Source organism: Candoia aspera, chromosome 1 (genome assembly GCF_035149785.1).
Source record: "Candoia aspera isolate rCanAsp1 chromosome 1, rCanAsp1.hap2, whole genome shotgun sequence".
NCBI lineage: Eukaryota > Metazoa > Chordata > Lepidosauria > Squamata > Boidae > Candoia > Candoia aspera.
This window is the reverse complement of record NC_086153.1, coordinates 329,969,630-329,986,693: the sequence shown is the minus strand read 5'-3', so window position 1 is coordinate 329,986,693 and position 17,064 is coordinate 329,969,630. Positions and strand designations below refer to the sequence as shown.

The 17,064-nt window shown below is 45.3% G+C and overlaps 1 protein-coding gene across 5 annotated transcripts in view; it reads left to right on the top strand.

The window, feature by feature from the left end:
* Positions 1-16,180, top strand: part of MAST3 (microtubule associated serine/threonine kinase 3) — a 61,715-nt gene extending 45,535 nt beyond the window's left edge. For all 5 annotated transcript variants that reach the window (XM_063290649.1, XM_063290648.1, XM_063290647.1 and 2 more), the window contains 14 exons: positions 409-547; positions 865-997; positions 1,238-1,403; positions 3,867-3,968; positions 4,098-4,220; positions 4,747-4,856; positions 5,073-5,218; positions 6,636-6,871; positions 7,815-8,015; positions 9,943-10,169; positions 11,812-11,934; positions 12,316-12,452; positions 13,178-13,359; positions 14,550-16,180. In XM_063290649.1, coding sequence (XP_063146719.1) covers positions 409-547; positions 865-997; positions 1,238-1,403; positions 3,867-3,968; positions 4,098-4,220; positions 4,747-4,856; positions 5,073-5,218; positions 6,636-6,871; positions 7,815-8,015; positions 9,943-10,169; positions 11,812-11,934; positions 12,316-12,452; positions 13,178-13,359; positions 14,550-15,586 — 3,062 coding nt within the window. In that variant the 3' untranslated portion in view covers positions 15,587-16,180. The remainder of the gene's footprint in view (positions 1-408; positions 548-864; positions 998-1,237; positions 1,404-3,866; positions 3,969-4,097; positions 4,221-4,746; positions 4,857-5,072; positions 5,219-6,635; positions 6,872-7,814; positions 8,016-9,942; positions 10,170-11,811; positions 11,935-12,315; positions 12,453-13,177; positions 13,360-14,549) is intronic.
* Positions 16,181-17,064: the final 884 nt, after the last annotated feature.

Sequence of the window (17,064 nt, the reverse complement as noted above, 5' to 3'; positions counted from 1 at the left end):
GTTTAATTGGCATGATGGGAAGTGCTTTTGGTTTTTCTAAGTCGGGGGAGGAGGGTGAAAGACTTTCTCTTTGATTTCTGCAAGATACACTTTTAAAAAGTATCTTGTGAAATGTTTTCCATTTTAAGATCTTTAAAAAAGCACTGAAATCTATTTAAGAATATTAAGTGATCGCTATCTGGACAATAAATAGCAATGCCATTAAAACATGCAGTTTGGTGAAGAGATGAAAAAACAAGATAAAAGGCAAAACCACATACAATACATTTACTTGATACCTAAAAGATAGTCAGTCAGCTTGGCAAGTTGAAAAAGATGTCAAATAATCAAAGCTGGGCTTGTCGGATGTGGTAGCTCATCCCTGGTGTTTTACATGAAGTGGACTCTCTGACATTCTGTCTCCTCTAGGTGGGGACTGTGCCACTCTGCTGAAGAACATGGGTCCTCTGCCTGTGGACATGGCCCGGATGTATTTCGCTGAGACAGTCCTGGCCCTTGAGTACCTCCACAACTACGGCATTGTTCACCGGGATCTCAAACCAGACAAGTGAGGGTGGGGTATGAGTTAGATTGTGAGATGCAGGGAGGTGGTGGGGCGGGGGGATGCATTTACTCCAACAATTTTTGTTAGTTACTTGTTTCTTCCAACAAGTTTGTCTGCCATAGTCTGGAGTGCTGATCTGGCTGTATGGGTTGCCTGAGCCTGAGCACCTCTTGATGACAAACAACTAAGTAGACTTACATTGTATTGAACTGTCAGAATTAGAGGCTAGTGTCCAAATTGGCTAAATAGGTTACAGGTTTTGGGCTATCTGGCTGGTTCCTTTCATGGTTCAAGCCCCCTCCCTTTCTTTTTCTTGGCAGCTTGCTCATCACATCCATGGGCCACATCAAGCTGACCGACTTTGGCCTGTCCAAGATTGGCTTGATGAACATGACCACAAACCTCTATGAGGGCCACATTGAGAAGGACACACGAGAGTTTGTAGATAAGCAGGTGTGGTGTTTATGGCAAAGAGCATGACATCTTCTAATGAAATCTAGATTGTTTTGCTATGTACAAAGGAAAGCCCCCCCCCCCACCTCAGGAGCCACTACTGCCATCTGGAGGAGTCCTCATGCTCTTGATTCTGCCCTTTCTGGATTTAAAGGGGAGACAGTGACCCCCATCCATTCCTAAGGAGAGACCTCCTAGTTCACAGAAACAGGTGGAATGCTGTTTTCTGTCTCTTTGCAGGTCTGTGGTACGCCTGAGTATATTGCTCCAGAAGTAATCCTGATCCAAGGCTATGGCAAGCCAGTGGACTGGTGGGCCATGGGCATCATTCTCTACGAGTTCCTGGTAGGCTGCGTCCCATTCTTTGGTGACACCCCAGAGGAACTCTTTGGGCAGGTGATCAGTGGTAAGTTTGCTTTCCCTTAATGAAGGGAGGAGAATTACAGGGCCAGAGAAATTCTGAGCTTTGGCTCAATCCAGAAGCAATAAGGGCCCCATTTATTGCAGAAGTCAAGCCAGTGCCATTCCCAGTTGCCTGGCAGAGAGCGGTGTCTGAACAAAAGAACCTTTGAGAAATCTGCTAGATAAACTCAGTGAACTGGCCACAAAAGTGACCTTCGCTCAGGCTGTGATGTGTTCCTGGAGATGGCAGAGTGGGTGTTGCCCTCAGCCCTTTCCTCAGGGCTGGGTTGAAGCGCTGCCCGCCTGTCCTTGAATGGAAAGAAACTTATGCCAGCGTTAAATCTGCCGCTTTGCTGATCCCCCTTCTGGCTCTCTGGCACCTGTCCTGACACACTGCTGAATAGCAATGCCCTGGTTGCGTGTCTTCAGAATACATTAAGCAAAAGTGACTCTGAGCATCACCAGCCAGAGGGAAGATTTCCACCAATCACAGTAACGATGAGGAAATAGGGGAGGGGCTGATAACTGTGAGCTTCTCCACCATTTCCATTGATAAAGTTGAAACCCTGGGAAGTGAACAGGGTGACAAAGGGGTTGTCTTTCTCTCACAGTATTTCCCCAAACATACCAAGAGCGCAGGAAGGCAGAACTCTAGTGCTCTTACGCAACTATGCAAATAGCATCCCTGTGCCAGTCTTTCACAAGCAGCAGATGCTTCCACAGAAGTGCAAACTTGTGTTGCTGCCCCTTCTGCACCCCTCCCATAGTCAAAACTGCAGAATCACACAGAAGGAAGACCCTGCCAGTTTGCAAAAGGAAGAAAAGAGTCCCCACCCCACCCCTAATTTGAGATGGGTTTTATGTGCCAAACTGCTCCTGATGGAATGGGCAGCACAGATTTTTCACACTTAAAACTGTCACTGGATGCTGTCAGCTTAAAGGGGAAAATCTGCCTTAAGAGTGGTACAGCTAAGGATAACTAAAGCCTGTCTCCTTCATGGGCTGGAGACAATGTGAAGGCAGCAGCACAGGGGACATGGTGGAAAAAAGACATCAAGGCATTTTTGTGCTGTGGTTAGCTGAAAGGGAGGAAGGGCCCATAGTCTGCTGTTTTCTTGTTTGAGAAGAGGTAATGGGCTGTGAGAATAACCTGGAGGAACAGGAGGAAGAGCTGCAGCCAAGGCAACAATCAAGTAAGAGAAATCTGAGTCCAAAGCAGCATCGTAATTTGAGAAAATGTCTCAGACTAGACCCTCCCTAGTTCTCTTTAGGATAAAGGCAGGGAGGGAGGCACGTTCAGAGTTGCAAAACTGTGTTATTGTAACCCTATCATAAAAGTAGTTTTAGTGTTCATGACTCTGGTGTTCAAATCTAGTCTACCTCAAAGGGCTGAAGTAGATCCCAGCAAGAGCAGAGATCACTGTTGGGCTCCAGCTGCATCTTGGCTGGAAATGACTCTGCATGCCAACTCTAATAGCAGAGACAGTTTGATCTGATGTCATTAGATTAGATTTGATTGAGAAATTAACACATATTTGTGTTATATTACATCACAGTGAGCAAAATGCAGATCAACTTGATGTTCTTTTATTTGCTATGTGGAGGGCTTGCAACATGGGTATCCTGCTGTCTCACTACTGGTGCTCCAACAGCAAATCAGATTTCCAGGTAGAGCGTAGCTGCCACCACCAACTGCTGGAGTACCCAAAGTTGTCAGTGGACTTATGTGGCTTATAAGGACCCTTGAAAAATGTTATAAGCAAAGGAGGTCCATTAAGGAGGAAAAGGTTTTTAGACTCTTCCCTTGATCCACCTGTATGCCTGCTGCTGTTCCTCTGGGCTGGTTGTATATCACCATGTCATGTTAAAATCCAGAACGATTCCTTTAACACCCTAAAAAGTAAAATCTCGTGTCTGACATTGTCAGAGGTGAATCTTAAGGAGATTTATACAGGATTTGGGATCTCCTGAATTCCTGGCTAGCATGGTTGATCTCAAGGAAAAGTAAGAATGAAGTTTACTCTGTGTTTCCTTATTCCTAAGACAGCCTTTGCTAGGGATACTCATATTTTATGGTAGACTAAGCATTGAGAGGGGAACTTTATGTGCCTGTGAGTTAAAGTACATACATGCTGATGCTCTTCCAACATTACATCTACCAAAAAAGAGAGTGCCCCCCCCCCCTGGAGACAGACTAAATTTTGAGAAGGGAAACATCAAGGAAGGAAAGGTTGTCCAAATGGGAGTTTCCCTTTTGTGATATTGATCTTTCTGCCTCGATACATGGAGGTTCCACTCAGGCCACATGATACAACTTTTGAGATGCTTGTCTTCTTCCTCCTTGAATTTCTCTGATACTGCTCTCCCATCTCCTTGTTCCCTCAAAGTTTTTGAAGAGTTTTGGGGTGGGGGCAAAATGGCAGCAAAGGGCCCCCTCCAAAACTGCTTTGGTTTTACTTCATTTCAGATGAAATCATTTGGCCTGAAGGGGATGAAGCTCTTCCTACTGACGCCCAAGATTTGATCACGCAGCTCCTGCGTCACTGCCCTCTGGAGCGGCTGGGCACAGGTATCTCAGCACCATCAGTCCTTGAAGCTACCGGGGGGCGGGGGGATGCAGGTAGAGATGTGGCGGCTCCCCAGCCCCAGTGGCCAGCTCTCAGTGCCAGGACCTTTCCTTTCCCATCTCAACCTCTAGGAGGCGCTCACGAGGTGAAGCACCATGCCTTCTTCCGCCACCTGGATTGGAATGGGCTGTTGCGGCAGAAAGCTGAGTTCATCCCCCAGCTGGAGGCCGAAGATGACACCAGTTACTTTGACAGTAAGGCATCCCGGATGACGAGGGAAAGGATGGAGAGGGCTGTACTGGTTGGACGGCAGAGTGGCAGCCCTGAATCTTGGGAGCAGAGGATCTCAGTGGGTCCCCCCAAAAGCACCCTGAAAGATGGGGACAGGGACTGCAGATTGGACTTGCTTGCAGCAGTCTTCTGCAAGTTGGCGCTCTCTAGATTGACATTCCCATATTTTCCAATTAGTGTAACTGGAGGTTGGCTGGCTGGCCGGCTGGCTAGGGGATTCTGGGTATTAGAACCCCAATGCATCTAAAACATTGTTTCTCAACCTTGGCCACTTGAAGATGTGTGGACTGACTTCAACTCAACCATGCTGGCTGGGGAATTCTGGGAGTTGAAGTCAGTCCACACATTTTCAAGTGGCCAAGGTTGAGAAACACTGATTTACTGACTACGGAGTTGAAGAAGGCCGTCGTACAGCCACAGCAGCTCCTAAACAGGGCAGCTTTGGCAGAGGTCTGAATTCCTTTTCCCCAACCTTGTCTTTCCTCCCAGCTCGCTCAGAGCGCTACCGGCACTTGGGCTCCGATGATGAGAAGACCAACGACGAGGACTTGTGTGTGGAGATTCGCCAGTTTTCTTCCTGTTCCCATCGTTTCAGCAAGGTTGGGAAGGGGCTGCTTCTTCAGGGGACGTTTGCGAGAGAATTTCCGGCTACGCTGCTGGTGAACAGGGGGGCGCTTCTACTGCACAGAGGAGGAGGAAGCTTGGGTTGATATCCTGGTTTGCTGCAAAACTATTCTTGCTGGCTGTGCATCTAAGAATAAACATGCCCTCCATCCAGCTGATTTCCCCCCCCTCTTCTGTGCCCCATCTCCCAGGTTTACAGCAGCTGTGAATATCTGGCCACCCCCTCCGCCCTCAACTGCACATCATCTGAGCAGGGCCATGGTGAAGACAGGGCAGAGCGGGGAGGTCACAGCTCGGGAGATGAGGAGAAGAGCCGGCTAACTAAGACTGAGACCAGGTGAGCAGGACGGGGCGTGGCTGGCCTTTTCAAAAATGGGGTGGCGTAAAGAGGTTGGACATCTTGGGGAACCTCCTGAGTTCCTTTGCTTCCTTTAGCTTCCCAAAGGGTTGGTTTTGGCACTGGAAGAGGCAAAGGGGGAAGTGTGTTCAGACCTTGTCACCCTGGTCATGGTTCATCTTGCAGTGTTTGTAGGCTGCTAAGTATTCTGTGCGCTGTAGTAGCTAGATTGCAGGACTGGGAAGAGACATATCCAAGGCTTTACTCAGCTTTGAAGTTCACAGAATTATTTTGAATGAGTTGATATCTCGGATAGGAGAGGGACTAATAGATAAACTTCTCTGAGATCCTAATACGGGTAGTCCTTGCTTAATGACCACAACTGAGACCGGAATTTCAGTTGCTAAGCGAAGTGGTCATTAAGCGAATCCGATCTGATTTCACGACCTTCTTTGCAACAGCCGTTAAGTGAATCACTGTGGTCATTAAATGAACCACATGGTCATTAAGCGAGTCACGTGGTTCCCCATTGATTTTGCTTGGCAGAAGCTGGCTGGGAAGGTCGAAAACGGTGATCATGTGGCCACGGGATGCTGTGACAGTCATAAATGTGAACCGATTACCAAGCACCCAAATCGTGATCACATGACCACAGGGAGTGTGAGCATTGGTTGTGTCAGTTTTTTCAGCACTGTTGTAAGTCTGAACCATCACTAAATGAATGGTCATTAAGTGAGGACTACCTGTATAGAAGAGCGTTGGAACAGAACTACAATAAATTAACTAACAGTTAATTTCCAGGGGACTAATGTCTGCTGGGGGGCGGGAGGGGAACAACAAAAAAGTCAAGATGATGGCTGCAATCATGCAGTTGAAGCCACCACCTCCAGTTTTTCAACCCCCCCCCCAAACTGCAAATGCCTCTGGCCCGTGTAATTAAAAACAAGTCTTACTCATCTTATGTGGCAGGTAGAAAGATTCCTAAATTTGGAGGAGGAGAATGATTGAAAAAAGGTGTGAAAGAGTTATGGAATAGAAAGACAACAAGACTAAATTTCAAATGTTTATACATGAGTACAACGAGCATTCCCCCAGTAGCAATTTGTGACTGCAAAAATCACCCTGGCATTGTTGAATTAATGAATGCCTGTAATGAGATGGGAAACTCACTGTTCTTTATTCATTCCTATCTCCTATTCATTTCCAATTTATGCCATTTCACACTGAATAGTGTTATGCATTGGTTAATCCCTTCTGTGAGATTAAAAAAGGACTTGGAATTTGCCTTGTTCCTAAACTCCACCAGGCTCTGAACTGGAAAAGAAAGTAGTGGACTGTCCCTGTAGCTGAATTGTTTGCTTTGCCAGGAAAGGTCCTGCATTGTCCTCCTTGCAGATAACAGCTGTCTCTCCTACAGGCTTCGTGCCTGGACTTCCTGTGGCTCCACCGTCCACTCCTTCCGTCAAGAATTCAGCCGCAGCCCTGCCATCCTGAGCAGCACCTGTAGCCTTGAGGCCATGCCCAGGTTTGCCTTCTCCTCCGAAGATGAGAGTCCCTGCCGGGGGGCTGCCAAAAAGGAGCGCCCAGTGTTTATTGTTGGGGATCCTGAGGTGGCCACACCCAGAGCACCCAGCAAGGGCTCAGCACTGGCGGGTGAGTGCAAGAGGTCTCTGGGCGGCATCCTGGGTTAAGCCTACATTTGCCAAGTTTAGCCCATCCTCCTGCATTCGATGGCAGCCAATAACATCACAAGCAGGCCTGTCATTTATCTTCCACAACTTGTATGTGTGGATAGACTGCTTCTGAACATGGGGTTTCTATTTGGTTCCTGAATTTAGTTCCTGAATTTATTTAATCAACAAGTAGGTGGCAAGACTGAGAGGACTTTTTGGTGCCCCGAAGGTCAGATACAATGGAGATAAGAGAGGAAGAAGAGGGCCAGGATAAATGTGGGAAAATGCAGGATTCTGACTTATACTGACAGGGTTCACTCAACATACTAATCTGGATTAACCAAACATAATTTCCATTTTCACATAACATTCTATACCCAAACAAATAAACTGCAGCCCTGCCATCCTGATGGCTTAACATGATGCCCTGATGGGATGACAACATGCTGAATCACAAACAACCCAACTCCATTGTATACTAGACTGGCATTTTGGGAGAATCAGGCCATTATGCACATATTATTATTAGTCTGAGGACATATGTTATGTGAATACAGGAATTGTGTTGGGTTAATCTGGGTTTAGGATTTAGCATGTTATGTTAACCCAGATACTAACTCTGATCTTTGGTCCATCAAACTTGCAATTGTCTACAGCAGTGTTTCTCAACCTTGGGAACTTCAAAATGTGTGGACTTCAACCCATACTGGCTGGGGAATTCTGGGAGTTGTAGTCCACACATCTTAAAGTTGCCAAGATTGAGAAATGCTGATCTACGGTGACTGATAGTGGCTCTCCAGGGTTTATAACACTACATGGAACTATAACACTACATGGAAATGAGGGGGATGGAACTTGGGATCTTCTGAATCCAAACAAGTGCCCTATCCCAGAGTTATAGGATGCCTTCTCTTCCCTTCTAGCTGACTTGGCCAGCTTGAACCGTGTCCGTCTCAGGAGCAACAGCACAGGTACTAAGAGCTCTACCTCACGAGGTTTGGACCGCGAGAGCAGTTATCGAGGGGGGCCCCACAAGGATGCTCCAGGGAAGCAGCCAGTGTCTTCCAGTAGCAGAGTGCCAAAGTCAGCTTCAGTTTCTGCACTGTCACTTATCATCAACTCAGGTCAGTGGGATGAAGCAGCCCTCAGGATAGCTAATTCCTGGTGTGTTCCCAGCACAAGTGCAGAAGCAGACCAACGGGACCAAACACACCATTGCAATTCCAGATATTTTATGAACCCTTCTGCCATGCACAAGCTGGCAAGGCTTAATTACATTACCAGGCCCTTCCCCACTGGCAGTGGGTGTGGCTTACCTTCAGCAACCAATCAGTGCTTGGCAGGTGTGTTCTGTGATGCCAGGCCTTGGGAAGGAGTTCTGCAATGCATGCTTTTCTCCAGCTCTCTTCTTTTTCTTGGAGCAGGGCAGCCAAAATGGAGCCATTGACCAGCTTTGGGGGTTTCCCCAGAATGGCTAACAGGTGTTATTGATTTAACCTTAGGCAAAACTTAAGTCCAAGTCTGTTTGGGCTACATCTAATTCGCTGGGGTTAGTCGAGTGCATTAATGGACTTCTTTAGGTGTTTCCAAAATACGTTAACTTTTCCACTCACTCGTCCCAGTTGAACGTGTTGTGGGAACAGGACTGCTGGGGAGGGAACCTTTTGCCCCCTCCCCAATATAAGACAAGTCGGGGAAGGGAGCAGAGAAGTTTCTAGCCAAAGGCAGTTGAAAAGCTAAGATCCCTCAGTGGTGGGTTTATATAATCTTGAACTGCGGATTTATAGTACTGTGCTGGATACATCTGCTTAAAGGAAAAGCCGCTACGCTCAGTAAACGTAGTCCTAGGTAAAATGGAATAGGACTTAGTGTTTATGTTTAGTTTTTCCTTCTCTTTCTCAGCCTTTAAATGAAGATTGACCCTAGAGAGGAAACAGGTCTTCTGCTAGTCTGCTGTAAATTCTCCCCTAAGCAAAAGAATATATGAACCTGCTTTGAACATGTAGATTCATCTAATGATGAAAAAGAAACCCACAGAAAGCATGCAGCCTTCAACCTCCTACTCTGCCTCCCTAAAGACCCCCAGATTAAATTGCCAACTTTTGATAACCATGTGGACAATTTTCACCCTTCTTCCCAAATTAAACTCCAGCCTCCCCCACAGGCTAAAAATCTTTTGCTCTGCCCAGCCAGTGTTGTCAGTGATCCCCAAAGGCCAAAACATCTTTTTTTGTTGTTCAAAGTGCAGCCCTTAGGCTTAACATTTGTTCACGCCTCATTTAATGCAGCTCTCCAGCCACAGAGATGGTACCTCTATACAAGTGCTTTGTATAGTGATTGGCTCTAGACCTAATGAATCACACAATATTATTTGTTTTGGAGAGCTGAGCCCATTTTGTTTCGGGGAACTGCTTAGAATTTATCCGCCCTTGTCCCAATTGAGCCAACTTGCAATGATGATGACAGTGACTAGGGACAGCACCTGGTGGCAGAATTGCCACCATGCTGTAATTGCACCTTAACACCCAATGGGGGCTTGCAGATGCAGCCAAGGAATGGTGAAAGAGTGGCTGGAGAGCCTTGTGCATAGCTTCCTATTATTAAAAATTGTCAGAATTTTTTTTGGTATACCACTAGAAAGAACACATGGATGGGGAGGGATGCTAACAATTTATTGTATTTCTTTTTCTGTGGGGTGGGGCTGAGTGGATTACAGCTGGTGGGATCTTAGGAGACAGAGCATGCACTGTTTTCTTCTGTGGGTCAGCTGAAAGAAAAGCTGGTGGCAACTGTTTGGCTCCTAGGACTTTCTGTGTTCTTTGCATTTTGAAGTTGGCCAAAGTGAAGACAATAATGGATTGCTTTCAGACTTTTTTTTTTTGACATTTTGGAAATATTGGTGATATAGAAGTGCCGTGAGAAAGAAAAAGAGAAACAGAGAAAGTTTTCCATTATTTGCGTCCTTAGATTCTTTTTCACTGGAGATTTGTAGTAATTCAGTTATCACACTATTCTCATTGTCTCCCTCTTCGTCTTGGTTTTTTTTTACAGATGACTTTAATGGGGCTGTTCTCAGGAGCCCCATCTCACCCCGCTCCCTCTCTTCCAATCCTTCATCTCGTGATTCCTCCCCAAGTCGGGACTCCATGCTTGGGGGCACCAGTCTGCGACCTCCCATCGTCATCCACAGCTCAGGGAAGAAGTATGGCTTCACACTGAGGGCCATCCGTGTCTACATGGGCGACAGTGATGTTTACGCTGTGCACCACATGGTTTGGGTGAGCCAAGACCACACGGAGAGGCAGAAAGGAGCAGAGAAAATAGGCAGGCAGGAAGGCTGATTGAAGGTGGTGGAGGATGAATTTTGGAACATAGGAAAGCCAGGCAGGACTATCTATTCACCTAGTTCAGGGCTGTTTAAAATCATAGGCATGGTTTACAGATGACACTAAGACGCAGTGTGGTCATTGAGACTTAGTATGATATGCAAACCCACCCACTCTAGCTTAGCTTTATATATGGACCAGGTCCCTAAGATTTGCTTAATCATCAAAGTTGCAGAAATCATGGGTTAATAATATGGGAGAAATCAGCCATAAGATAAGCCATAAAGTGTTGTGCTTGTGGCTTAGAATGGTGGGCAAATATAGCTCTTTGGCTTAGAGTAATGCATGAACCCAGCCATTCTGGTTTATTAATATCAAAAGAACCTAGCTTTATGTGATTTGTTAAGAGCCACAGAATTAAAGGGGGGCTTGTAGACCAAATAATTCAACTTCCAGTTTGGAGCTCCACTGTAACCGATAATAGGGATTCAGATAGAAAAGGTCATTTCCTACCTTTGGGACCGAAATCCTTTAATTCAGCAGCAAGCAAAGAGGTAATTGGGATTGTCAGATGATTTGCAATAGATGGGCAAGGATTATATGCTCCTAATAATAACAACTAAGCATCTTTTCCTCCATAAATCACTTTGCTGAAAAAGAACACTTTGGAGGAAAATCAGGAATGGGATTTTGTTTGTTGTTTTTTGAAGGAATTTTGGAGGGTTTTCTAACAGGTCATAAATTCCTAGCCAGGTAATTGTATGGATAACTGATAACAGAGAAAAGGCACAGCTACTTAACTCCTAATGTGGCTCAGTCTTTCCTAAAATGTGGGCATGCATAACACCAAGTGGGTGTGAAGAACAGGTTGAAGGAGGAAGATGCCAGCTTGATCCCAATACAAAAGCAGCGAGAAATTACTTACAAATTTCCAGGGCAATATAGATTCAATCCCAGGGTACTTCTAATCTTGCTGAACCTCAGTTAGTTCTCTTTGAGGACCCTGAAGAATAAGTATAAAATGTCTGCACTTGGATCTGTATTTTGTACCAGGGATGATTGGTGGTACAACTCAAGTTTCTAGTAAAAGCTAAGGAGATTCTACAAGTCTGAGTGTGCTTATGAACCTGGCTTTAATACAACATGCATCTAAAGCAGAGCTTTTACTACTGAGCTATAACCTCACCCGTAACAGACTTAAATTTTTAAAAAATTCAAATCTCCCCATTCAGTGAAATTTCTAAAGTAGTTTATCAAAGAATAACAAAACTAACAAGAACAATCAAAGAAATAAAAGCAGTAAGTGGAAACTGCACAGGTTGTACACAGAGGCAGAATCCAAGATTCACTTTTTTTCCAAGTTGGAAATTGCATGACTAAATTTTGAAACATGGTTTTTACTGGGTACTCATCTTTTCTGCTGGATTAGGAGCAAGTGAATTGTAGAGGGGATGACTGGAGAAATCTGTGGAAGAGAAAGCTACTTGTATACTAATTCTGCACCTTCCTGTATTAAGCAAATATTTTCAAACATTCATAAGTGGATATTCACAAAAGTAATGGGTGATGACCTATCTGTTCATTTCTATTGTAGAGTGTAGAGGATGGAAGCCCAGCTCATGATGCAGGACTCCGAGCGGGAGATCTCATCACTCATGTGAATGGGGAGTCAGTCCTGGGGTTGGTTCACATGGATGTCGTAGAGCTGTTGCTGAAGGTATGTACCTTCCACAACTACATTTGGAAATACACCACAAGTCAATATTGCAATAAATAAGCAGTTATAAGCCAGCTAATAAATGCAACAGGAGAACCATCAAGTTGACAAATAATGCCTTTGAGAATACTGTTACAGGAAGTACAAATGTTGAAGAACTGAGATATCAGCTGATGGAATGCCTTTCAAAATACATTTATGAAAAACTCAAAACTAAATGGGCTCCAGAAATAATTTCCAAGCACGCTTATTCTTAGTCCAGTAATGTGACCATGCTACATCCACAAGTGTCTCCAGCACTTATGTGGGTGGTGGGGAGGTAGCCTTTCAAATGTTGCCTTTCTGGGAGTCTGACTGCTCTCCATTGTCAACCTCTTGCAGAGTGGAAACAAGGTATCGCTGAGGACAACCGCCCTAGAGAACACTAGCATCAGAGTTGGCCCTGCCCGCAAGAATAGTTCCAAGACACGGATGGCCCGTCGGTGTAAGAAGAGTCGCAAACGGGACAGTCAGGACAGGTGGGTGTCAGGGACCAAGCAAGGAAGTTAATAGAATTGGTTTCATCTGAGGAAGGTAATTAAGACTAGCTTGCAGTTAGGTGGGGCCTGGTGCTTTGAATGAATGTTGTGGGCCATCTTAATCAAATAAGGAAGGTCTTTCATGCCTTGTGGTTTCTGGGTTGGCCCACCTCTTGTTCGGCCTTTACTTGTTCTAACAAGGATGGGCAAACTACAGGCTACCTGTAGCATCCTTGTCCCACTTCTTCTAGGAGCACCTTAAGGCCTTCTAAATTTATCTTGAACCTTGGCAGCAAAATGCTGATTTTTGCAGAGTGATTTTCAGCTTTTCTCCTGAAAATACTGAAAACAAATATGTAAAATCTCGTGAGACTCTATTCTGTGCTGAGTCCGCTGCAGTGACTCAGCCACACCCCTTAGAGCTCACCTCTTTTAAAAATAGAAGAAAAATGCATCCCGTCACCACAAGAAATTCTTCCTCCCCTCGTGTTCTTGATTCAGTGGTCTTGCTTCATATTTATCTTTCATTATTGAAGTAGAGAAACCTTAACAGGCAAAACCCAGCTGCTTTTATTTGTTGAGGCTAAGCTGCAGTTATTTAAAGTCTACATCAAGATAAAGTTGATTAATCAACCGCAAATCAGCCTTCATTCTGGTAAGTCTCGGCCTACTTCTTCAGATGTTGGAATGCTTAGCAAGTGCCATTCCCCTCTCCCCCTTCCTAGAAGGAAATCCCTGTTCAAGAAGATCTCAAAGCAAACATCCGTCCTGCACACCAGCCGCAGCTTTTCCTCTGGGCTCCATCATTCTCTCTCATCCAGCGAGAGCCTTCCTGGATCCCCAACACACAGCCCATCCCCTGGACCCACTGCTTCTTGCCGCAGCCCTGCCCCGGACTTCGTGCCAGGTAGGAGCTTGTGAATCTCTTGCCAAGTCCTTTTTCCACCTAGACTTCTTCATCAGCTATGTCTGTTGTGAGTGAATAATGTTAGGCATTCCTTTTTACTAAAATAGTAAGTTCCATTAAACAGACCACCAGGTTTATTTTCATTACCACCCAAACTGAGCAGAGTATCCTTCCATGAAAAAGAATCATACTTGTCTCCAAGCTACTGACGGGAAGCTTTTTAGAAGGAACAGCTATTGAAAAATTGACCATTTACATTTATCAATCTACTACACCATAGTTGCCCAGGTTCTATCAGCACATCCTGCTCTTCCGTTGAATGATTATCCCTTGAAGAGTAAGGCTTCAGACTTCATTAGTGTTTCCTGCTGTAACTGTGAATTAATTACTGAAAAGAAAAGATGGACTCTTCAGGTTACCTGTTCATTTTGGCCAAAAGGGTGATCTAATCTCTATTATCACCATATTTATCTTTCATTATCAAAGTAGAGAAATCTTAACAAGCAAAACCCAGCTGCTTGAGGAGAGAATTATACTCTTTTGATTTATCAAAAGAGGGTTCATAAACATACAGACCTTTTCCACCCAGTTGTGAAATAATAATAACAACAACAACAATAACCATAATAAATTCTATGCCACTCTGCTACAGATTGGCTTTAAGAAAAGCAATCATGCATTCAAAACAATGTAAATACAAAAAGCATGTGAGAGGAACAACACAAAACAGAGCAAAGGTAAAGGGTGCCACCACTGAGAAGGCCCAATCAGAGGGTCCTGTAGATGAGATTGCCTCAGTGATGGGACCCTCAACAGGCTTTCTCTCTCTGATCCAATTGAACAGATGGATTCATTTCAGAATAAATGGACTTGAAGGTATCCAGGCCTTAAGCCATGTAGGATGATACTGTAACTACTTTGAGGATCTTTTTAATCAAGATGTTTTTGGTTTACTGAAATTTTAAGCTTGAGGGTTAATACCACATTGATTTGGAAATGATGTCCCCAGCCATGTATTAATGCATCAAGCTTAAAGACTTCTTAGACTAGACTAATTCTAAACTAACAGTTTTAAATACACATTTTGTATGTTTGTAGTTTTATTAAAAAGGAAGTCAATTCTGCCACCTACTGATATATGCAGTGGAGAGTCTGGCCATGTTCCACCTAATTGCTCCTATTTTTGTCAGATTCTGTCTCACCCCAGAGTCCCTCCCCATCCTCCAGCACCCCCACTTCTCCAGCAGGACAGATCCGACCAAGTTCCCTACACGGCTTGGTACCAAAGATCAACAGTCATCGCTACAAGGTTGGGCGCCGCAAGTCAACCAGCAGCATCCCACCCTCCCCCTTGGCCTGCACTCCTTCCTCTGTCCCCCAGCCTCCATCTCCCCAAAGGTCCCCTTCACCACTTCCATTGTTTACAAAAAATGTCCAGACATTCCAAGGCAAGACCTTGTCTCCACCTACAATTGTCCGTCAAGCATCCCGGCCTCGCAGTGCAGACAGCTCCCGTTCCCCACTTCTCAAACGAGTCCAGTCAACAGAGAAAATCCCTACCTGCCTTGCTGAAAAGGTGGTTGGCAGCCGAAAGCTCATGCTGGAGATGCCCATCTTGGGAAGTGAAGGTGCCAGGGATAGCAACATGGTCACCTTGGGAGATGCTGGTATTTCTCGACTCCGGGACTGGTCTGAGGAACGTCATGATCGAGACCACGAAGTGGTGGTTATGCGGCGGCTGAACTTGTCCGAGCGTCGGGACTCTTTCAAGAAGCAGGAAGCAGTTCAGGAGGTGAGCTTTGATGAGCCAGAACTTACCTCCAGTGGTGAGGGCCAAGCAGAGAGTAAACCTGTAGGCTGGCGGCATGGATCTCATGCAGCTTCCTGGGTGGAGAACAGGTCTTGCTGCCCATCTACCCCTGATCCCCAGCTGCCCCTCGTGCCCCACATTGCAGTGCAAGGTGATGAGCCAGCAGGAATCACAGCAGCATGGGAATGCCAGGGATCATATCCTGTCCAGCTGGAGGCCCGGGTCTACACTGAACAAGATGATGGGACAATGGCTGTTGAATACAAGAGTGTCTCCTCCCAGCACTGGGGAAACTGGGAACAGAGGGAGTCTTCACCCACTCTTGGAGTCACACACAGGACAACCCATGGGGAGAAGGCAGCAAACGCCCCCTCCCCCTCCCCAAGATGGCAATTACAGGAGAATTTGGAGAAATGACTGGAAGACCTGTGAAAACCACTTTGTCCCTGGCAGACCAAAAGGGGGACCTTGAAAGAAAGTAAGCCAATGCCAAGGACTGAGAACTTTGGGATTCCATCTTTATTCTGCTGGTGGGGTCTTTTCTAGCTATTTACCACTTCTTCCTCCTCCTCCCTGGGAAGCACCCTCTGTTTCTCCTCACAGGTTGGTGGTCATTCAGGCTGGAGATTAAGGAAATGCTGCTTTTCTACTAATTAGAAAGAAGTTTCCATTTCAGTCAGATTTGGGGCTACCAGATTTGGCACTGAAGTTCCATTTGGTGCCCTAAGCCCAAGCATTAAACTTTCCCATCTGTGCACTGGGTATCTCCTGGAGTGAGGATACCCCCAAATTCATAATCTTTCCCACTGGCCCCTTGGCTACTGCCAACTGTGAGAAAAGGCAATAAATAGCAAAGGATATGAAATATCTTTGCTGCCCTATGTAAGCATCTAGGGGCGGAATTTGTTCATCTAGGGAGTCCCTTCTCTTGCATTGAAACTGATAAAAGGAGGAATTGTAGCAATGGTAGGAAAACTACGAATCCCAACCCTATTAAATCTGTAAACATTGCAGTGCCTATGTATGCTGTTGATACCCTAACCTAATGCCAGCTCTTGTTTTGCCAATGTTTGATCAAAAATTGAGGAGAAAAGCCAATGGGGTAAAAAAAAAGTCAGTGTGGTCCTATTCAGTTTATATCCAGAACCTTTCACTGGAGAAATTCAGAACAAAGAAGTCTTCAATTCTATTGTGTTATTCTTTCTATCTACAACCCTGAGATTTTCTTTCTTGGGATTGTTGTGGGGATTCCCATTTTGCTGTATCATAGTTACTGTGGAAGAATAAGGTGGGGTTCCTCATGCTGCACCATTTCTAGATCCACTGCAAAACCGAAAAGGGGGTTATGAGATTTGGAGACCTACCTCTCCCTCTTTAGACCTTCCCTGCAGCAAATGGAAACTTCGGGGGGGGGGGGCGGATGTCATCAAAAAAGTTTTGAAGGAGTCCCTGACTTTGAATATTAGTCAGACATGTCAACACACCTTCCAAAAAAGAACAGATGATGCACTCATTCTTGGGAGATCACAGCTGAATGCATACACGTTCAAATTCAGTTCTTAGTAGCATTTCCGGTAAAGGACCTTTCTCTCATTATGAGACTTTGCCAGCATGGGCAGTTTCAGCTTAGATGGTCCAAAGGTTCCATAAGCCAACCCTAGTTTTCCATTCCGTGTCCTACTTTACCCTTCTCCAAGATGCATCTCCCCGAGTTCCTGACAGTATCTGGGAAGCTGAGGTCCCAACACATCCAGAAAGTGCCATGTTAGAACAAGCTGTCCTATTTTTTCAGAGACAGCTATCCAACATTAATTTTAAAGTTTAATCTGGATGGAAGGGTGGTCCCTGCAGATAAATGTAGTTTGGGGCAGTTGGGTGCAGTTCAGAAGCAAGAT